Raw genomic sequence first — 24,021 nt, forward strand, 5'->3', positions numbered from 1 at the left:
GTTAGGAGATATATTCTGCTGAGGCAGAGGATCTACAGATTCTGTTGGTGAATTAAAATGAAACGGAACATAATTCAAAACTAAACTTTTCACCAGGCTTGTATGGATTGGATGTTTCTCATCTAAAAGGTCTGGGCTAGAGATTCCTCATTGCAGGTGTTCAAGTGGTGGGAATAACCGCTGGGGAAACTGATATTCCAGCATTAATGAGAAATTCTCTGCACACTAGCAGAATTGGACCTTGCATGCACATTTACGAGGATGTTGCCAGGAATAGAGGGTGCGAGCCTTAGGGAGAGGTTGAGTAGGCTGGGTCTCTATTCCATGGAGCGTAGGAGGATGAGGGGATATCTTATAGAGGCATATAAAATCATGAGAGGAATAGGTCGGGTAGATTCACAGTCTTTTACCCAGAGGAAGGGAATCGAGGACCAGAGGACATAGGTTCAAGGTGAAGGCGAAAAGAATTAATAGGAATCCGAGGCGTAACCTTTTCACACAGAGGGTGGTGGATGTATGGAACAAGCTGCCAGAGGAGGTAGTTGAGGCTGGGACTATTCCATCGTTTAAGAAGCAGTTGGACAGGTACATGGATAGGACAGGTTTGGAGGGATATGGACCAAACAAAGGCAAGTTGGACTAGGGTAGCTGGGACATTGTCGGCCGACAGGCCTGTTTCCACACTGTATGACTCGTTAACTCCTGCACAGGTTACATGGGAGAGGGCACTGATCCAAAATAATGATGGGAATATTACAAATTCATGTACTCATCGAATTATACATGGAAATATGCCCTTAAGTCAATGGTAACCAAAATGCCCATATGAGATAATCCAATTTGCTTGAGTTGACTCCTAGGCCTCTAAACCTTTCCTATCCATGTGCCTGTCCAAATGACTTCTTTAATATTGTAATTTATCTGCCTCTCCGACCTGCTCGGATGGCTTGTTCCACATACCCACCACGTATTGTGTTAAAAACCTACCCCATAGATCCACTGGAAATATTTCCTCGCCTCATACATAGGTTCAGACTCCCTACCCTGAGAAAAAAATTGTGACTATCAACCCTATCTACACCCATCATTATTTTATAAGATATTTTTTTATAAGATCTCCTTCATTTCAGGGAAAGCAGTCCAAGCCTGTCCAATGTCAACATGCTTGGTCTTTATTCTCTGGAGCGCAGAAGGTTAAGGGGGGACTTGATAGAGGTCTTTAAAATGATGAGAGGGATAGACAGAGTTGATGTGGACAATCTTTTCCCTTTGAGAATAGGGAAGATTCAAACAAGAGGACATGACTTCAGAATTAAGGGACAGAAGTTTAGGGGTAATATGAGGGGGAACTTCTTTACTCAGAGAGTGGTGGCGGTGTGGAATGAGCTTCCAGTGGAAGTGGTGGAGGCAGGTTCGTTGGTATCAATTAAAAATAAATTGGATAGGCATATGGATGAGAAGGGAATGGAGGGTTATGGTATGAGTGCAGGCAGGTGGGACTAAGGGGAAAAAAGTTGTTCGGCATGGACTTGTAGGGCCGAGATGGCCTGTTTCCGTGCTGTAATTGTTATATGGTTATATTTGTTATATGCTTTCACTACCACCTTCTGCCTCTTATCAACACGCTAATTTTGTATCCAATTGGTGAGCTCACACTGGATCCCATAAGTTCTAACCTTCAGGACCAGCCTACCATGAGGAACCTTGTCAAAAGTCTTGCTAAGGTCCATGCAGACATCTCCGACCTTGTCCTCATCAATCATTAAAAATTCAATCAAATTTGTGAGACATGACTCCCCCTGCGCAAAACCATGCTGAGTATCCCTAAACATTCCTTGCATTTCCAACTGCAAATAAATGCTGTCTCTCAGAATCTCTTAATGGTAGCTTTCTAGCCACTAATGTTAAGCTCAGCGGCCTGCCGTTCCCTGGCCTGTCCTTGTAGCCCATGTTAAATAAAAGGACAAAATCCGCCATTCTCCAGTGTTCCGCTACCTCACATGTGGCAATGGTTGGAGACACAGAAATACCTGCCAGGACCTCAGCGATTATTTTGCTTCCCACAACATCCTAGGTTACGCGTGGCCAGCTGTGTGGAGGTGGGCTCATTATTTAGGCAGGAAATCAGAGGTGGGGACAAGACCACGTATGGTGATAAGAGAGGTTGATAATTAGAAGACCTGGAGTGGAGAGGGAGCTGGAGGGAGGCCAACCATTCACTGTGTAGGACCTGAGCTTGATAGACATCCCAAAATGCAACACCTCACATTTCTCTATATTAAATTCCATCAACCATTCTTCAGCCCACCTGGCCAATCGATCCAGCTCCTGCTGCAATCTTTCACATCCATCTTCATTATCTGCAAAACCACCCACTTTTGTATCATCGGCATACTTGCTAATCTTGCCCTGTATGTTCTCATCCAAATCATTGATGTAGATGACAACCAGCACCAATCCCTGACGCACACCACTCCTCACAGGCCTCCAATATTAATTTGGTGTCTGAGAGTCCCACATACTTACCACTATTCTGACCGGCCTGGTCATATTCAGTGTCCCTCTACTGTCAGCTATTAAGCCAATGCAGACAATGTAACAACCTCATTATATACTTTCCTTTCCTTTTAAAGGTGGTGCATTGTCAGGGCCAATATTGGCATAATGGGAGAGGCCAAGCCTATGGCCATTAACTCACAGAAGAAAAGGTGAGGGTGCTGGCTATTATTGATGTACCTGCCACAGAGGTGATGGGTCATGGAAAGTGTTCTTGTTCTCTGAAACCCATTCTCACATCCCTTTACCCCCTGAACCCTAAATCTCTTCAGATTTACAACCTGCTGATGTTCTTCTGCGCAGGGAACTCCTGCAGCAAACCCTGGGGGAGCCAATAGATTGACCTCCTGGATAATGTGGACAAATGTGTGGCTGTGGCAAAACAGGATACATTTTCAATGGTGAAAACCCAGTCAATGTTCGCACGCAGAGAGATTTAAGAGAACTTGCACATGAATCACAAAAATAACAGAGAAAAGTATTGAATTACCGACAAGCTATTTCCCCTGTCTGGAAAATTTTCCAGCAACAGTTCTGTATTCAGAATAAGGAATTACCAATTTTGGAGTTAATATGAGACTACTTCTTTACATGGGGAATTGTAACACAATTGAAAATATCTAATGCTGGATTCAATAAATCTTCGGAAGCTAAGGGCATTAGAGAATATGGGGATTAGGTGGGAAAATATTATAGGAAACAATGGTTTCTTCCCAATTATCAACAATAGTATTTCAGAGGCAGGCACTTGTGACTCTGCATTTTGCTATTCAAGATGGCATGCAGGGATTATTTTACAGAACTGAGGAATTGGCAGGAAACAGCACAAGCTGAGACTGTGCACTACAATTTTTGACCATGACTTTGAATTTGTTTAGGTTTCAAAACAACAAGCAAATCAAGCCTGAATTTCCCTTTAGGTAAGATTTGATATTAATGTGGTTGAAAAATAAGTTAGATATACAAAAAGGTAATGAAATGATAACAAAAGATTAGTTGATGTTTTAAAGTAAGAGCAATAGGGGGAGAAGTATATTTCCACAGGATGAAAAATTGTTAATAACATTCTCAACAAATTGTTGGAGGTTTATGTCTATATTTCAATGCTATTATGATTAAGGGAATAATGCTAGAAGAATTATATAGTGTTGCTGGCACTAAGATTGTCAGCGCATATCCCTAATTCAGGCTGGTGGCCCCAGAACAATCATGATTTGTGCACCCTGATTCCCACTGTGAAATTCTGATAGTCAAAGTCAATATCTGTCGCATGTGTATAATACTTGGTGATTTGTATAATACTGGGTGATTAGTGGTGCTGCATAGTCATGCTGATCAACAGCGATTCTAGCTATCAGTGGTGATATCTTATCTTCACCAGGTGGTGATGCATACAGATTAATGAGCAACAGCGCATGCTGGCCAATATCTTTAGTGTCTTGGACTACATTTATTCTGTAAATGTTGTAAACCAGTATCTGCAGACCCCTCCTATACATTTATTCTCCGATCCCAATCAATAAGACCGAACATCTAGTCATTATCAATCAATCAATCAATCAATCAATCAATCAATCAATCAATCAATTGACCTTTATTGTCATCTTGCAAGCAACAGTTGTACAGTGCAAAATGAAAAGACGTTTCCCAGTGAATAGCGGAGCATCGCACATGAAATTTAAAACATTTCACACATAATAACACTAAAAAACAATCCAGTCCCTGATGGAACAGTATAAATAGTTAAAAGCAGGTAAAACACAATGTTAAAATACAATAAACCAATCATAAAAATGTCCGGGGCAGCTGATTTGAGTGGCCAGTGCCAGTTATTAAAGTGTCCGTGCCAGCTGCAGAATCAAGTGACTGTGAGTACAGAGTAACTGTTTAGCAGCCTCACAGCCTGTGGTAGGAAGCTGTTTAGCAGTCTTGTAGTCCGGGCTTTGATGCTTCGATATCTCTTGCCTGATGGCAGGAGATCCAGGTGTGTGTGGAGGGGGTGCAGTTTGTCCTTAGCAATTCTCTGAGCTTTTTTCAGACAGCGGCTCTGGAACAGTTCTTGTACCGAGGGTAGGGAGACGCCAATGATCCTCTCTGCTCCCCTCACTACCCTCTGCAGAGCCTTCCTGTCCGAGCAGTTGCAGGTGCAGTACCACGTATTTATGCAGTACGTGAGTACAGACTCCACCGTACCCCTGTAGAAAGTCCTGATGATGTTGGTGGGGAGTGAGGCCTGTTTTAGTTTCCTCAGGAAGTGCAGTCGCTGATGGGCCCGTTTGACGGTCCCAGTGGTGTTCCTGGGCCAGGTGAGGCTGTCTGTAATTTGCACACCGAGGAACTTTATGCTCTCCACTCTCTTGCCATATGCAAGAGTTAGCACCACAGATCTGCTGAGGGTTAGATTTGTGGGTTTAGGATTGGCAAACCAGTCATATGCAGATATGATCTCTGAAGGTCATCGCAAGCGCTGAAGAATCAAGTCCAGACTAAACTGGAGTCACAGAGATACTCAACAGCTGTGGCAAGGTTTTCACACTAGTGCTTTCGACTAGGCAAAACCGGGTAGCATAAGTGGCAATGATGCAGCACTTCCGCATGAGCTCAGTGATGTTTATGCACTCTTTGAAAGGGAGAACACACCTACATGAGTCTCCACAGCTACTGTCAATCTCAGAATTGGAGGCCAATATCAGAACACCATTCACCAAGTTGAATCCATACAAAGGTTTTCGGGCGTAGATGTCATAACTGGCCAACGACTAAAAACTTGTGTCTCCAAGGACAACTTAAACTTTTCGGTGCTGCAGTCTAAATTTCCCACTAATTGCAAAAGGGCATTCATTTATTATGGCAGCCACTCACACCCACTGTCATAAAGTGCCTTTGAGAGGTTGGTTATGGTGTAACTCAACTCCTGCATCAGAAATGACCAAGATCCACCTCAGTTTGCTGATCGCAACAACAGGTCAACAGCAGATAGGAATACCTATGTCAGGCTGCTGTTCATCGACCACAGTTCAACACAATATTTCCTTCCCAACACATCACCAAGCTCCATAATCTGGATCTCTGTACCTCAATTTGCAACTGGATCCTTGACATCCTCATCAGTAGATCTCAATTAATATGGGTGATAATTACATCTCCTCCTCAGTGACCATCCACACAGGTACACCTCAGGGCTGCATGCTTATGCCCCTGTCCCACTTAGGAAACCTGAACGGAAACCTCTGGGGACTTTGCGCCCCACCCAAAGTTTCCGTGCGGTTCCCGGAGGTTTTTGTCAGTCTCCCTGCCTGCTTCCACTACCTGCAACCTCCGGCAACCACCCGCAACCTCCGGGAACCGCACGGAAACCTTGGGTGGGGCGCAAAGTCTCCAGAGGTTTCCATTCAGGTTTCCTAAGTGGGACAGGGGCATTAGACACCTGCTCTTGTGTCTTTACACTCACCTGGCCAAGCTTAGCTGCAATGCCATCTATACATTCGTCGACAACAGCACTGTTGTTGGACTGCTTACAGGTGGTGATGAGTCAGCGTACGGGACAATGAAAGAACATCTAGTTGAGTGGTGTTGCAATGATAATTCAATGTCAACAAAACCAAGGAACTAATTGTTGACTTCAGCAAGGGGAAGTTAGAAGATGACATGTCAGTTTGCATTGTCAGGTCAGTGTTGAAGAGAGGTCGCTGCTTCAAATGGCAGAGCTCTAACATCTTGGATGAACTGACCTGGTCTCAGCAGACAGACGTAATCATGAAGGCATTCCAGCACTTCTACTTTCTTAAAAGTTTAAAGTGATTCGGGAATAGAATTACAGAGCTTTACAGCAGGGAAGCAGGTAATCCATGCCAATCAAGCACCTATTTACGCTAATCCCATTTGCCCATGTTTTGCCCGTCTCTCTCTAAAGCTCTCCCAACCATGTAGATGTCCAAATCACTTTTAAATGCTGTTATAGTATCTGTCTTAACTACCTCCTCTGGCAGCTTGTTCCATATGCCTACCACTTTAAAAGTAATAGCCGTTTAAATATCGTTGTCAGGCAAAACATGGTTAATTAGGCAAAATCTTGCCATTCTGTTAATAAACAAGAAGTACCATTTTTCACATCAGTGAGGTTGATGAAGATGCATTTTGTGTGTTGTATTACTATTGATGTTATCTGGGGGAGATAAAAATCCTTCTGAACAATCAGGAGTAGAATTTCATGACAGCCAGAAATCGGCACAGCATTACATATCTGGGTAAAGCGAATTCCCCACTGCAGAAGCTAATTTCTTCTGAAGTGTTGCAAAGGAATTTTCCAGGTCATTTCATTTTTAAAGATGGACTTGCTTTTGAAACTGAACATGATACGTGATGTCTTGGTGAAAAATCAATGACGTGTTTGTTGGGTCAAGCACGACGGTGTCTACTTGACAGATGAAAAGGAAGGTTAGCAGGGGCAAGCAACACCTTGGATCTCAAACTAGTGTTCTTTGCCATTGTAGCTGTGTATCCTGCTGCAGAAACCAGTGAGATAACTGTGAAGCCAGACACAAAATGCTGGAGCAACTCAGCAGGACAGGCAGCATCTCTGGAGAGAAGGAATGGGTGATGTTTCGGGTCGAGACCCTTCTTTAGACTGATGTCAGGGAAGTGGGAGGTACATAGATAAGGAAGTGTATAGATAAGATGTGAAAACAGATCAGGGAATAGAGGTCAAGAAAAATGTAGAATTGATCATTGTTAGTTGGGAGAAAGTAACAACAAAGCAAACTGAGATAAAGTGTAGTCAGAGACAGTAAGACTGGTCGGACAACTGGGATGGGGAGGGGATGGAGGGAGGGGGAAAGCAAGGGATACTTGAAGTTAGAGAAGTACAGGACAGAAGTTTAGGGGTAACATAGAAACATAGAAATTAGGTGCAGAAGTAGGCCATTCGGCCCTTCGAGCCTGCACCGCCATTCAATATGATCATGGCTGATCATCCAACTCAGTATCCCGTACCTGCCTTCTCTCCATACCCCCTGATCCCCTTAGCCACAAGGGCCACATCTAACTCCCTCTTAAATATAGCCAATGAACTGGCCTCTACTACCCTCTGTGGCAGAGAGTTCCAGAGATTCACCACAACATGAGGGGGAACTTCTTTACTCAGAGAGTGATAGCGTGGGATTGAGCTTCCAGTGGAAGTGGTGGAGGCAGGTTCGTTGGTATTATTTAAAACTAAATTGGATAGGCATATGGATGAGAAGGGAATGGAGGGTTATGGTATGAGTGCAGGCAGGTGGGACTAAGGGAAAATAATTGTTCGGCACGGACTTGTAGGGCCGAGATGGCCTGTTTCCGTGCTGTAATTGTTATATGGTTATATGGTTATAAGTCAATATTCATACCGCGGGGGGTGTAAGCTGCACAAGAGAAATATGCAATGCTGTTCCTCCAATTTACAGAGTTACAGAGAAAGGTTGAACAAGTTAGGGCTTTATTCTTTGGAGCGCAGAAGGTTAAGGGGGGACTTGATAGAGGTCTTTAAAATGATGAGAGGGATAGACAGAGTTGACGTGGAAAAGCTTTTCCCACTGAGAGTAGGGAAGATTCAAACAAGAGGACATGACTTGAGAATTAAGGGACTGAAGTTTAGGGGTAGCATGAGGGGGAACTTCTTTACTCAGAGAGTGGTGGCTGTGTGGAATGAGCTTCCAGTGAAGGTGGTGGAGGCAGGTTCTTTTTTATCATTTAAAATTAAATTGGATAGTTATATGGATGGGAAGGGAATGGAGGGTTATGGTCTGAGCGCAGGTATATGGGACTAGGGGAGAATACGTGTTCGGCACGGACTAGAAGGGTCGAGATGGCCTGTTTCCGTGCTGTAATTGTTATATGGTTATATGTTATATGGTTAATTTGGGCTGGGCCTCACTCTGACAATGGAGGAGGCCCAGGACAGAAAGGTCAGTGTGGGATAACTGCAGTGGCTCATCATTTCAATCAAAACACTGGAAAATGTAATGACAAAATAAAGAGAAAAATAACTACTTCAAACCAGTCCAATTATATTACAAACAATACTGCTGATACTATTCAGTTCCCAAGTTTCAGATGATAAATCAAATATGTTTGATTAATTATGTTTGAGACGCTTTTGCATCAGTTCCAGCGACACCAGTCGTTGAATTGAGGCTATCCCTTTGGAACTCAATGCCTGACAACAGAAGCTCAAACACCAGTAATTGAACTAACAATAGTGCAATAAATTGATAAAGCCCTATCATGCAGTGTGTTCTTCTTCTTAGAACTGCCTCGGGATTGAAGATGACTTGTGTTATCCGATGTGGAACCACCAACTGTGGGCATTTTTTGAGGTGGTCCACTGCTTCTGCCACTTAAGCAGGCCCTTTGTATGTTCCCGAAGCAAGGAATCAAGGTTCGCAATGCAACCTTGAATGCTCAGTTACTTTGAGCAGCAATGGACCAGACGTTCCTCGAGTCTCTGTAGTTATGTTTCTCCATGTTCCGGAAGTGGCGGCGCTGGCTCGCCTGCAATCCATCTGTCGTTACTTTTTGTTGTTGTTTTTTTTTCTTGTTTTAGTTAATTTTTTGGTTATTAGGTTGTGTTATATGTGGAGGGGGGGGGGGGGCTGAAACATGGTTTTTTGTCTCTCCCTTCGGGGGAATGCGACTCTTTTGTCGTATACCCCTTCTCTGCCTCCGTCTGCGCTGAGGCCTAATGGCAGAGCTGGTGGCCTCCAACCTACGACCGACCTCGAGGCTCTGGAAGCAGAGCCAGCCAGGACTCGAGGCTGGCCGAATTCGGAGCTGTGGCGGCGTTCGGGCGCTCCAGTGGCAGCGGCACGACTCGGGGCTGAGACGGTGCTCCGGTGAGGGTGGCCCAGCGCAGGGCTGGGATGGTGCTCCGGTGAGGGTGGCCCGGCGCAGGGCTGGGATGATGCTCCGGTGGTTGAGGCGGCGGCGACCTGAATCCGGGGCTCGGCCGCGGGCCAGTGGACGACATCGTCGGGAGCTCGCAGGTTACAGGCTGGTGCCTGTTTTCCGGAGCTCCCGCGGCAACAGCTGCGTCCGCTGGACTGGAGGGCGGCAGCTTCGACCACCCCCGGCCGCGGAGCTTGAACCGGCCCGTTCGCAGAGCTCGGTTGAGCTGCGGGACTGACTACCATCGCCCGGTGGGGTATCGCCTCAGCGCAGAGGAAGAATGAGGAGGGAAGAGACAGTAACCCTAAGATTTTTGCCACCATCACAGTGAGGAGGTGCCTGGTGAACTCACTGTGGTGGATGTTAATTTGTGTTTATCGTGTGTTTTGTTGTTTATTATTACATGTATGGCTGCAGGCAACGACATTTTGTTCAGACCGAAAGGTCTGAATGACAAATAAAGGATCTAATCTAATCTAATCTAATCTAATCTAATTCATGGGGACTTTTTGAGTCTTTTCCTCTGTCGACTTGATAATCTCTTCCTGTGACAGAGCCAGGAAAAATGAAGTAAAGCAGTGAAACATTGTTATAAGGCGAAGAAAGATCAACATGGGGGTGTTGTTGTACTCTTAGCTCTGTCTTTTCTACAGACTGGAAAGAGTAAAAAGGCCCAATGGAAGGGTGAGGGTGGTATTGTGCCAAGAAAGCAAGAACGTTGCAAAAACACAGCACATAGTGTAAGTACAGGAGTGGCAGGAGGGAGGGGATGACATGAGTTTAAAATACATAAGATTGCCATTTTTATGATTTGCAGGACACATACTATACTACAGAACTACATTTTCACCAATAAATCAGCACCTGGAAGCATTATCTAGATAGTAACTATTAAACAAATAGAGTATTTAAACTAGACATCTTGTGGGGACAAGCCCAGGATGAGAGGAAAGAATTGATTAGTATTTAGTACATTTAATAATATTCAGACATCTTGAGACTTGAGGTACTGAGATTAAGGGACTGAAATGTCACTGTATGCTACTGGTAGTTACTGATGAATGACTTACTTGATGGTTGAATAAGGTGACTCTTGGATGGGGTGACTGGATAGATAGAAAGCTGGATGTGAGGGAGCAGCATGTGTTGCCAATGATGGCTTATCTTTTTTTAATAATGACTCTGTAGAAAGTGGGTGATCACAGCTTCTGGATCTCAGGGTGCTGTCTGAGGGCTAAGGAGGAGAGAGAGAGAATATAATTAAAGTTAGTTGTCAAAAATATTAACATTCGGTTACCTCTTAGCATCTGGGCTAAACACCAGAAGGAAGACTATGCCATTTCACGTAAAATTAAACAATTACAGTCTGATCGGAAGGGTAATGGAGAAATACTCATTTACATATCGGCATGCTGCTGCTTTTCTAATTAATCTTTCTCTCCATTAGGAGTTGTGCTGCAGCTGGCCTGTTTGGGTCTGTGTTGCGTCTACACCCCAGGGAACTAATTCTGTGTAATTTGCAGCCGAGGAAAATGGCATTAAAGAAAATGCCACAAATTCAATACCGATGTGCGCGCTATGCAGAAAAGTAGATTATTGCCTTGTAGATTTTAACAGCAACTCACGTAAATCATGTCTGGTCCCACGTTTAAAGTCACAAAAACATGATAATACTGTAAATGGATTTTGCATCTGTACTATTTACACGCAGGTGTTTTGAAGGAGGTGAAAAAAAAGGTGGAATAAATGACCCAGTCAGATTAAACCCATGGTTTTGCAGGCAGCGCGTAGTCGCTTTCTAGTACCATCCGGGCGTGGGTGTAACCCCGCCCCATCTACACTAGTCCCACCTGCCTGTGTTTGGCCCATATCCTTCTAAAGCTATCCTATCCATGTACCTGTCCAAGTGTGTTTTAATGTTGTGATGGTACCTACTCCCAATTACCTCCTCTGGCAGCTTGATGCAGGAAGATTGTTCCCCATGTTGGGGAAGTCCAGAACATGGGGTCACAGTTTAAGGATAAGGGGGAAATCTTTTAGGGCCGAGATGAGAAAAAAAATTTTCACACAGAGAGTGGTGAATCTGTGGAACTCTCTGCCACAGAGGGTAGTTGAGGCCACAGTTCATTGGCTATATTTAAGAGGGAGTTAGATGTGGCCCTTGTGGCTAAAGGGATCAGGAGGTATGGAGAGAAGGCAGGTACAGGATACTGAGTTGGATGATCAGCCATGATCATATTGAATGGCCGTGCAGGCTCGAAGGGCCGAATGGCCTACTCCTGCACCTATTTTCTATGTTTCTATGTTCCATATACCTACCACCCATTTGCGTAAAAAAGTTGCCCTTCAGATTGGTAATTAAATCTATCCCTCCCCAGAGCCCTGCCATTCACCGTGTAAGTTCTGCCCTGGTTATACTTCCCAAAATGCAACGCCTCGCACTTATCTGGATTAAACTCCATTCACCATTCCTCAGCCCACCTGCCCAACTGATCAAGATCCTGCTGCAATTTTTGTCAACCACCTTCGCTATCTACAATATCATCCACTTTAGTGTCATCTGTAAACTTACTAATCGTGCCTGGTATGAACTCATCCAGTTAATTGATATGGATAACAAACAGCAATGGACCCAGCACCGAACCCTGAGGCACACCACTAGTCACAGACCTCCAATCCAAAAAACATCCTTCCACCGTCAATTCCATGAAGCAGATTTTCCATCCAGTCGGTTAGCTCTCCTTTCATCACATACGATCGAAGCTTCCAGAGCAGTGTACCATGCAGAACCTTGCTAAATACCTTGCTGAAATCTATATATATACAACGTTTTTGGTTACACCTTCAAAAACTCAATCAGAATTGGGAGCTGCAGCTCTATGCTGACTGTTTTTTACGTGAAGATATTTATGAAATTGGATTTATGAAATTTGGGCTGATCATAGAGTCATAGTCATAGAGTCATAGGAAGTGTGTAAACAGGTCCTTCGGCCCAACTTGCTCACTCCGGCCAACATGTCCCAGCTACACTTATCCCACCTGTCCATGTTGCATATCCCTCCAAACCTGTCCTATCCATGTACCTGTTTAACGGTTTCTAAAATAGTGGGATAATCCCTGCCTCAACTACCTCCTCTGGCACCTTGTTCCACACACCCACCACCCTTTGTGTGAAAAAGTTACCCCTCAGATTGCTATTAAATCTTTTTCCCTTAAATCTATGTCCTCTGCTCCTCGATTCACCTACTCTGGGCAAGAGACTCTGTGTATCTACCCGATCTATTCCACTCATGATTTTATACACCTCAATAAGATCATCCCTCATCCAAGGAATAGAGACCCGGGCTACTCAACCTCTCCCTATAGCTCAGACCCCCTCGCCCCGGCAACATCCTTGTAATCTCTCCCTGCACTGGAGACCCGACCTTTTCTCGTCGGGTTTCCATTGTCGTTGAGGCCGCAACGAGGAGCGGCCTCCAACAGGAAGAGACCGGGGACTCAGGTGCCGACTCACCGTTGCCGTCGCGGAGCTGGCCGGGTCCGGAGCGGTGGAGGAGCGCTGCTGCTGCTGATGCTGTTGCTGTTGCTGCTGCTGCTGCTACCGGAGAGTCGGAGGCTCTCTACAGGTCTGTGGACGGCGGCGCCGGGAGCCCACGGCTCCTTGGAAGGAGACCGCTTCTCAGGGCTCCTGCAACGGCGACTTCTCCCGCCCAAGTTGCGGGGTTGAAGAGCTCCTGGAGCGGGGCCTGACACCACTGCCCCGCGCGGCTGGAATGGCCGCGGACTCTGCGAGCGCACACCGGGGGCTCCAACATCAGGACCCGGTGTGCGACCTCGCACCACCCGGCGTGGCTTTAATGGCCGCGGGACAATCGCCATTGCCAGCGGGGGCTATGACTTTGACTCTGACATCGGGGGGGGGGGGGGAGAGTGCAGTGGAGAGATAAGTTTATTTGGCCTTCCATCACAGCTATGTGATGGATGTTTATGTTAAATGTAATTATTGTTGTGTCTGGGGTCTATTTGTATGTAATGTATGGCTGCAGAAACGGCATTTCGTTTGGACCTCCAGGGGTCCAAATGACAATTAAATTGACTCTGACTCTGACTCTGACTCTGACTGTAAATCTTCACTGTACCCTTTCCAGCTTGACAACATCTTTTCTATAACATGGTGCTCAGAACTGAACACAATACTCTAAATGCGGCCTCATCAATGTCTTATACAACTGCAACATTCAAGATCAAGATTCAAGATTCAATTTATTTGTCATTTGGACTCCTTGAGGTCCAAACGAAATGACGTTTCTGCAGCCATACATTACAAACAAATAGACCCAAGACACAACATAATTTACATAAACATCCATCACATCGCTGTGATGGAAGGCCAAAAAACTTCTCTCTCCACTGCACTCTCCCCCCCCCCCCCCCGATGTCAGAGTCAAAGTCAAAGCCCCCGGCCATTGTCCCGCGACCATTAAAGCCACGCCGGGTGATGCAAGGTCGCACACCGGGTTCTTGATGTTAGAGCCCCCGGTGTGCGCTCGCAGAGTCCCACGGCCATTCCGAGGCGCGCGGGGTGGTGATGTCAGGCCCCGCTCCAGGAGCTCTTCAACCCCGCAACTCGGGCGGGAGAAGTCGCCGGTGCGAGAGCCCTGAAAAGCGGTCTCCCTCCAGGGACCCGCGGGCTCCCGGTGCCGCCGTCCGCCAGAACCGCAGTTGCAGCCTCCGAATCTCCGGAGGTCGGGCCGCAGCAGCAGCAGCGCTCCTCCACCGCTCCACCCGCTCTGGACTCGGCCAGCTCCGCGACGGTGAGGTGAGTCGTCGGCACCAGAGCCCCCGGTCTTCTCCTGTTGGAGGCCGCTCCACGTTGCAGCCCCAACGACAATGGAGACCCGACAAAGAAAAGGTCGGGTCTCCCGTGCAGGGAGAGATTTAAAAGTTACCCCCTGCAAAACCACACACTTTTGCATCATCTGCAAATTTGCTAATCTACATATTCAAAAATATTGCATTGTCTACTCAATAGCAAAGACATACAGGAGCATGTGTATCATTAATTAGGGTCTTTGATCTATTTAGGGAAAGTCTGAGTGTTGCATAGCCAACAAGACTACCTGTTGTTATGTTTTGAGAAACATCTTATAGGTATTCTGAGGATCAAATTGCAACAAACCTGCAAAATCAAACCCATAATATTTGTTGGAATAACAAGTACTGTTTTGATAATGTGCTCTCAATTTAAGTTTGCATGTGCTTGCTAGTCCTTTAACTACAAAGCTAACAAAACACATTTTTTGTTTTATTAACCTGAGCTGCTTTCTGTTTTGAATCACGCATCAGTTTCACCTGCTTACTATTCTTGACATACCTTGATAAATCATTCTGCTAACTTCTGACCCAGTGTCTTAACTGAGTGCTTTGCTTTGTCACAATGCTCACTTGCAAAGTACTTATAAAAATAAATGTTTCCTTAGTGACAAATTTCCGTAATAAATGCAAAAAGCTTACTTTGGATTCGTCCCACATTTGTAAAGTTCCCAGTGTTCCAGTGACTTTGGGATGAACACCACATCATCACCTTTTAACAGGCAGTGTGCTGCCCAATGAATTTTGAACTAAGTATTTTAAGCAACGTAAGATGAAAAGCAAAGTGCTAGCTTTTTACTGGTGTACTACTATGTTGCCAGTTGAGCCCTTCTCCCATGTCAAGAGCATGATCTTCTGGGATAGACACAAAATGCTGGAGTAACTCAGCAGGACAGGCAGCATCTCTGGAGAGAAGGGATGAGTGACGTTTCAGGTCGAGACCCTACTTCAGACTAATCTGGGCGCAGGTTGCAGCACTGTGAAATGATTTTCAAGTGCCCTTTCCCAACTTTACATCGAATCTTTACCCTTTTTTATGCGGTGGTTAGCTGTACTGAACACGGACCGAGATAGAAGTTTTCCGAAGGAAACATTTTGCCATTTCAAACCTTTCCTTAGGTTCCAATTTTACATGTAATTTGATTGCCTCATTTGTGAAATCATTCATGTCCTTTCGTGATTCAAAATCATCGATGTTCAGAATCTTTTGTTTAGAGTTGATTGTGGTGTTGAAACAATCACTCTTCAATCTACTGTGCATTGGTTTTGATCTTTCCTACAATATGAAATACTCCCAGTTGACTGAAAGGCACCAAAGGTACCATTAGTATTTAGAAAAGGAAAGTGAGAGAGACAGAGAGAGAGAGAAAAAAGGAAAACACAGGATAGTTGGCCTTACATTAACCATATCAAATACTGAAATCCACGTGAACCTTTGGGACAAGAAGCTGTATAATTTGGGGGAAATTATGTTATTCATTTTGAAGATAAATAGAAAAACAGAATATTTAAAAATTATTAAAGAAAGGCATTCGGCTACAAAATGTAGCAAAAATAATATGCAGTGAAGTAAGAATTTGGTAAGGTTAATGCTTAGTGTAATTTACTGCAAAATAATTTGAGCATAAGAGGAATATTTGCAGCATTCAGATAAAAAGATAGATAGTTTTCTTGCAGTCAGCACATCATAGATTAATTTGAATGATTTAATCTCCAGTCCCAGTGGAACGGTTTCACATGTTAAAAGGGTTTACGTTCATCTGCAAAATCCAAACGTCACTGCTTATTACAACAAATTAATTCTCATCTCTTTACAGTTAGAAGTTTGTTTGTGGGCGAGTTTGGCATGAAATGTTTTTGATAACTAATATGCAATTTCTTCTCCCATCATTCAAATACAAGCAAAAATATATGGGGGGGGGGGGGGGAGAAGAGTTAAGGACACAGTGAAAGCTGGAAGATCAGTGATATTCAGGAGCGAGGAGGAAATTATAAATGGCAATTTTGTGGATGAGGCACTATTCGATAAAATGTTGTGTTTATGGGATATCAGTGTAAGGAAGCTGAGACAAGACAGAAGACACATGGCAAAATTGGTAGAATTTATAGGAAGGACCTGCAGATGCTGGTTTACACCGAAGATAGACACAAAAAGCTGGAGTAACTCAGGGGTCAGGCAGCATCTCTGGTGAAAAGGAATAGGTCACGTTCCATGTCGAGCCCCTTCTTCAGACTGAGAGTCATGAGAGAGGGAGACTAGAGATATGAAAAGGTACAGAACAAATCAGAGCTGCCACCGATGGCTAAGGAGCCCATGATGGTCCAGAGTTAGTTGTGGAGGATTGAATTGAATTGAATTGAATTTTATTTTCCAAATGTCGTTGCCTTGCAGTCATACATATAATAAAAATGACAAAAACACACAATAAACACAAATTTAACATCCACAGGAGGTGCTAACAAGGGATATGAAGAGTGAAGCTAGCACGAAGGCTAGGTTCAGAGAGGGAGGCGAGGAGCCGTGCTGTATTCATGTTCTGTCTGTGTTATAAGGACCCAGGCCTATATACGAATGCCACATCTTACATCTCTGCTTCTGAGCCATTTGTCGTTTAGTTAATATCCTGCAAACATAGAAATAGAGAGAAAATAAACCAGCCCTCTCAGTTGTGGTGTGATAAATGAGCTGACCTGGGAAATCATAGCGATTTCCACAGTAAACTAGTCGAGCTGTTGGTAACTGGTGTAACTTACAGCAAGCCTCAGGGACATTTTGATTTGTCCCCAGTTAATTAATGGCAGCTTATTATTGAATCAGCAAATGCTTCATGGGGTAGAAGCCAGCTTTGCTTAATTAGGTTGCTTTTCACAAAGCCACCAAAAATATGTGGTCTCTCGTGATTAATTTTGCCTTTGTGGAATTTTGCACCAGCCAATTATTACATTTGTGAAAAATGCTCTGGCATTAGAATTATTATGGGTTCATACAAGCTATGTAAATGAGGAATTGTTAGTCATGAACTATAAGGATAGGCCATAGATACATAAACAGGTCTCCTATTAAGATGTCACCCCTTTCTTTTATCTCTATTCGTATTTGTATACACATAAGTATTTGCTAATTTGCTGTCATGTAACCACATTCCTATTGCAATTAAAACATAGAAACATAAACAATAGGTGCAGGAGTCGGCCATTCGGCCCTTCGAGCCTGCACCGCCATTCAATATGATCATGGCTGATCATCCAACTCAGTATCCTGTACCTGCCTTCTCTCCATACCCCCTGATCCCTTTAGCCACAAGGGCCACATCTAACTCCCTCTTAAATATAGCCAATGAACTGGCCTCAACTACCTTCTGTGGCAGAGAATTCCAGAGATTCACCACTCCCTGTGCTTCCAGAGATTCACCATTCTCTGTGGAAATATTGAATGGGGAGCTAAGGTCTATAATTCAGGGCAATGCCAACATTGAAAAGACCAGGAATGCAGTAGATGACTCACAGTCGAAATCTCATGTTGAGTATGGGAGGTAGTAATACTTGAGAAATCTTAGATGATTGATGTGATCCTAATCTCAGGACAGAAGTTCACAGCAGCAAAATTTAAAAAAATAGTTGGAGAGAAAATATAGGAGAATATTAAGTTGTTTTATCAGGTGGCAGAGAACAATTTGTTAGATGTAAGCTCAGGCATCCTGCTTCTTCTGATGCAGAGTGTTTAAGAAGGAACTGCAGAAGCTGGAAAATCGAAGGTAGACAAACATGCTGGAGAAACTCAGCGGGTGCAGCAGCATCTATGGAGCGAAGGAAATAGGCCACATTTCGGGCCGAAACCCTTCTTCAGTCGCAGAATTTGTTTATCTATTTTGTCTACTCACTTTCAATTCTCATACAAACTTTATCAACACCAATTAATTCAGCAACATGCATTGCTATATTAAGAGAGTAATAGTGGTGTGATTTTTATTTTCTAATTTTATTTTCTAACTTTTCTTAAATATATCACACATTTAGCTGATGTAACATTGGGTGCATGTCCTTTTGAGAGTGGCCATTCCACTCCATAGAAATATGGCCATATGGCAGGAAACATGTTCCCGATGATGGGGGACGTCCAGAACCAGGGCCACAGTTTAAGAATAAGGGGTAGGCCATTTAGGACTGAGATGAGGAAAAACTTCACCCAGAGAGTTGTGAATCTGTGGAATTCTCTGCCACAGATGGCAGTGGAGGCCAATTCACCAGATGTATTCAAGAGAGAGTTAGATAAAGTTCTTTGGGCTAAAGGAATCAAGGGATATGGGGAAAAAGCAGGAAAAGGGTACTGATTCTGGATGATCAGACATGATCATATTGAATGGCAGAGATGGCTCGTAGGGCCGAATGGCCTAATCCTGCACCTATTTTTCTATGTTTCTATGTAATTCATTTGAAATTTCAATGCAGATTATTAGTTCTTCTTATTGAATTCCCCATTTCCCTTCAGTGTATTATATTCAACTGTTCAATTTGACAATTGAAATATGTATTGTAATAATATCCATGAATAAAACTGTGAATGAAAAATTGTGTCTATTTCAGTTTTTATTTATTAGAAATAAACATTTTCTTTAGTTAGGTTTGCTTTCATGACTGGCCTTTCATGTACAGTTACAATAGAAATTGAGGGCAGTTACAGTATGACCTGATCTAGCATCCTGCTATTGTAAGATAGAAAATCAGAGGCTTGACAGGCCAAAGGAAAAAGGTACAATGTGGAAATTCTCCTTCGATCCAATGCTGGGGCTTGCAGACTGGATTCAGAATCGATTGCCCTTTGATGGAGACGTTTCTGTTCGGGACCCTTCTTCAGATTGATTGCTCTTTGGTGGAAAGCTAATGCCACTCAGGTGGTTTATTTGCTTGCCACCTACACATGGAGGAGGTAGTTGAGGCAGGTACAATAACAATATATTTTTTTAAACCTGGGCAGGTACATAGATACGAAAGGTTTAGAGGGATGTGGACCAAATGCGAACAAATGGAACTAGCTTTGATGGAACAACTATATCATCATGGACGAGTTGGGCCAAGGGCCTGTTTCAATGCTGCATGACTCGATGCCTCAATGTCTGCTAGGACCACGTACAAGCTGGTGGCCCGCAATAGACATCTGTATAGCTCTGCTAATAAAGAACATTCGTGGGGAAAAAAAGGTACATATCTCGAGAAGGCTCAGAACATTTGGTTTTGTGCCCATTATTATGTTATTTATCATTTCTAATTTCATGTCAAAATATGTTTTTATTAATCCAACAACCATAATAAAATCCAAGAATTAAAAAAGAGCCTATTTTAATTCTTAACATACAAGAATTGTTCAATGTTCAACTGTATCATTGTTAGACTAGATGCTTATTCATTCCTTAATGTTAGTAGGTGGCTAACATCGGCAGAGTTTAATGTTCTTTTTAGTTAATTAAAAGTTAATTATTTGAATGCAGAAAATGTTCAGGTTGATGCATGTTTATAAACTCTAAGCTCAGTGATGTTCAGACTGAAATAATTATCCCTCATTTTCCTTTTTAAATAGTTTTGACATTTTGACTGTGATTTTAATGTCAAACAGTAGGGTAGTTGTTTCCACCATTACAGGGATGAGAGGTTGCATTTAATTGCCTAGTTACACAGATAAATGAATGGAATGGGTTGAATTTCCACTGACAGTCAGATCCTGAAGGAGTTCAACACCAAACTATGTATTGATTGGGACACCATACAATCACTCATCATTTACTAACTCAACTAAGTTCATTCGAGCTCAATAGCAGGAGAGATTTCTCAAACATAGTGCTCATTCTCTGGAACGTACAGTGATCTGGTGGGCTTTGATAGTCACATCATTTCCTGATTTAGAAATCACATTTTCTTCAAGGGGTGAAAACCTTTGAGTTCTTTATCTAAAAGCATCATGGAATTGGTGGTCTCCCATTGGTAACCACGATGGCAGGTTGTGTAGTCTCAATTCTGGTGAGTTCTGACATGGCTCACGAGTCTAATTCGTAAACCCGCACACTCGAGGGGCAGTGGGGGCAGATGAAGGTCGTCGCTGGCGGGTTCTGGGCGGCAGCCTTCCTCCTTGCCCTGGCTTTGGTAAGTCGCTCGAGGTGGCTTTCCTCGAAGCTGCCGGCTGCTGTTCGCACTGCTACGCTCCAGCGTGTTCTGTTGCTGGCGATGGCTTCCAGTTGCTTGGGCTCAAGACCACAATAATGGAGATGGTCCCTGACCCAATCTTTGTATTCATTCTTGTGATGGCCACGGTTCCCTTGTCCACCGTAGAAGACCTGTCGAGGCATGCGGGTTCCATCCATCCAGATGGCAGACGTGCCCAGTCCATCGGAGCTGTGCATTGATGATCATTGCCTCAATGCTTGTGAAGCTGGATCTGTCCAATACCTCTCGGTTGGGCACTTTCTCCTGCCAGCGAATGCCCATGATGGACTGTAACGAGCGCATATGGAACTTCTCAAGTTGACGGATGTGATTCCTATACAAGGTCCACGTTTCACAGAAATAGAGCAGGCTGGAAAGTAGACAGGCTTTGGAGACTTTGAGTTTAGTTGACAGCTTGATGTTGTGCTGGTTCAACACTCGTGTACGTAGTCGTCCAAGTGCTTGACTGGCTTTGCTGATTCTCGTTGACATTTCCTTGTCCAGTGAGCCATCAGATGATATTACACTTCCCAATTATTTGAAGGAGTCAACGGCTACAGCTGTGTGCTGTCAACGTGCGCACTTAGGGGCGGTGCTGCAGAGTCTGGAGCCGGCTGGTGGATGACATCCGTTTTGCTGAGGCTGACTGTGAGCCCACAAGCCTGTGCTGCTTCCGCAACTTTGGTCACAATGAACTGGAGGTCAGACTCCTCATGAACCATGCAGTCAACTGCAAAAAGGGCTTCAAGAATGAGCCGTTTCTGCGTCTTGGTTTTGGTGTTCAGTCGTCGAAGGTCAAAGAGAGATCCGTCCAGACGCTACTTCAGGTACGCGCCACGGTCGAGGTCCTGGAGTTCGTGACTCGGGACGCAGCCGAAGAAGAGGTTGAAGAGTACAGGGGCCAGAACGCAACCTGGCTTCACTCCATTGGAGGTGTCGAAAGGTGCAGAGGTTTCACCTTTGAGCAGAACTGTTCTTGTCTTGCCATCATGGAAGAGGCGGATGAACTGGATGAACTTTCACCATAACATTGTACCTTCACCACAAAATCTTCAGAAAGCAACTCATTACTCATCATCTTCCAGAAACCAAACAATAACTTCCGCCATTGTCAGATTAACTGACATGAATGAAAAAATGCAGACTAATCTCACCACGGCAAGTCAGATTTTTCTATTTCAGTGTAAGCAATGATGTGAAACATCTTGTTTAAGAAGGAACTGCAGATGCTGGACTGAAGAAGGGTTTTGGCCCGAAACGTTGCCTATTTCCTTCGCTCCATAGATGCTGCTGCACCCGCTGAGTTTCTCCAGCATTTTTATCTACCTTGTGAAACATCTTGACCTGTCATGCTTTGTCTTGCCCCTCCACTATTCTAGGCTTCTTTTCCCCCACACCTGTAATCGGTCTGAAGAAGGGTCCCGACCTAAAACATCACCTATCCATGTTCTGCAGGGATGCTGCCTGACCCGCTGAGTTACTCCAGCATTTTGTGTCTTTACTTGGTAAACCAGCATCTGCAGCTCCTGGTTTCTACCAATGATGTAAAACATCCTAATAGCTACCGAATATGTGATACAGAAAATTATTATTTGTGTTATGGTTCAAATTTTTTTCACATTTTAATTGCTGCAGAGTCATTTTTGTTCTGCTTTTTTCCATTTGATTTTAACCCAATCATTTGACTTTTCTCTTTATTTTACTTCTTGTGCATGAGCTTATATTGACGTTACTATTCCAATTGACCCTTCTTGATTCAGACTCTGTGCTGTTTACTAACAATACTGCATGAGGCAACATGGAATTGGTTGCTTCTTTCAATGGTCCTTACGTGACTCTGGCCAATTTGCATTTTTAATTTATGTCAACCCACTCTAAAATAAATAAATTGTGTGCAGACAAGCCTCAAATTCACTGCTTGCAATAAATTTTAATCCAATGTATAAATTCACATGCCTCAACAGCTATTTGAACTTTGGCGGCAGACATCTGAATGTTTTGTATAGATATTAACTGGGAAACAGTAATAGCTCTTCTAGTGTTGGACTCCATCAAGATACATGAATGGGGAACAGAGCTAAATTGATGGGAAACCTCGCAGGATGTTAGCAATATCACTTTAAATATATCACAATGTCCTAATAGACAGAATACACCTTAGTAAGTCTTAAGCTAAACATGTCTTAATGTATTTTGAGGAAAAAACTGACGGAAAGAACTGGAAGTAAAAAATGTTATTGGAAAGGATTCTCAGGTACAGGATTTACACTCACAGTCTTTTTCCTAGGGTAGATAAATCTAAAACTAGAGGGCATAGGTTTAAGGTGAGAGAGGAGAGATTTACGAGAGGCCTCAGGGGGCAACTTTTTCATTCAGAGGGTGGTCCTTGTCGGCAATGAGCTGCCAGAGGAAGCTATAGAACCAATTACAATTGGATCTTTTAAAAGGCATCAGAACAGATAGACACATGGACAGGAAGGGTTTCGAGGGCAATGTCCCAAATGCAGGCAAATAAGACAAGCCCAGTATGCCAACTTAGTCACCATGAATGTGATGGGCCAAAGGACCCTGTTTCCATGCTGTACAGCTTCTGACTCTGTAAAGTTAATAGAAATATCATGTCTTACATTTGGTAGAATGCTTACATATTTGCATCCAAGTCAAAAGTCCAAACTTCATTCCAATGAGCTCAGGATACACTTCATGCAATGTTGCATGTATGTTGCTCTTTTAAAGATGTTCTGTTTAGATGAGATGTCGAAAACAAAGCCATGTGCACATTGCTAAGGGGGTTTTCCTGACATCTTGAACTGTACCCCTCTTCAATCAAAATTACTGAACCAGATATCAACTCATTTGTTATACAGAAACATACCTCAAAAATCTGTCATTGCCTGTGAAACACTTCAGGATATTCTGGATATGTGAAAAGCACCATATGGAAAGTCAATATATAAATGCTAGTTCGTTCTTAATATATAGTTTAAAACATATTATGTATTTTTGTAAGTTGAAATATTTTTATTGCTGCCCATGTGAATGCCCCATTCATATTCCAATTCCTAAATCACCCCCTGTTCTTGTTTAACTTCTTTAATTTTGCGCTCCACAAAACATTAAATGTGAAATTTTTGATTTAACATTTAAATCTCACCACTAAATCATCTACTTTTAAAATTTGCTGTTGTGTTGTGTCTTGGTGTTCCAATTCCCAGACATCTTGTTCTGACTGTGGTGAATGACAGTCTGACTGACTGTATTCTCCTTTTAAACTCTTTGCTCTTGTAGTTTTAAAAACATCAACTATGATCTTTATTGAACGCTCGCCTCTTACGGCAACCTTAACAAGCATCGGAAAGTGGTAAATGTGGCACAACTGACATAGATCTAGGCAGTACTCTAATGCAAGGTGAGCCACAGATGATAAAAAGAATCACAATGAGGAAACCTTTGCATTTAAAGTCTCAATCAAATCCAAGG

The 24,021-nt window shown here is 43.5% G+C and overlaps 1 protein-coding gene across 1 annotated transcript in view; it reads right to left on the reverse strand.

Moving 5' to 3' along the window:
* LOC129706559 (genetic suppressor element 1-like) overlaps positions 1–24,021 on the reverse strand; it is a 176,736-nt gene that overhangs the window by 64,827 nt on the left and 87,888 nt on the right. The window contains exon 4 of the mRNA XM_055650924.1: positions 10,545–10,708. Coding sequence (XP_055506899.1) covers positions 10,545–10,708 — 164 coding nt within the window. The remainder of the gene's footprint in view (positions 1–10,544; positions 10,709–24,021) is intronic.

This window comes from Leucoraja erinacea, chromosome 2 (assembly GCF_028641065.1).
Source record: "Leucoraja erinacea ecotype New England chromosome 2, Leri_hhj_1, whole genome shotgun sequence".
Classification (NCBI taxonomy): Eukaryota; Metazoa; Chordata; class Chondrichthyes; order Rajiformes; family Rajidae; genus Leucoraja; species Leucoraja erinaceus.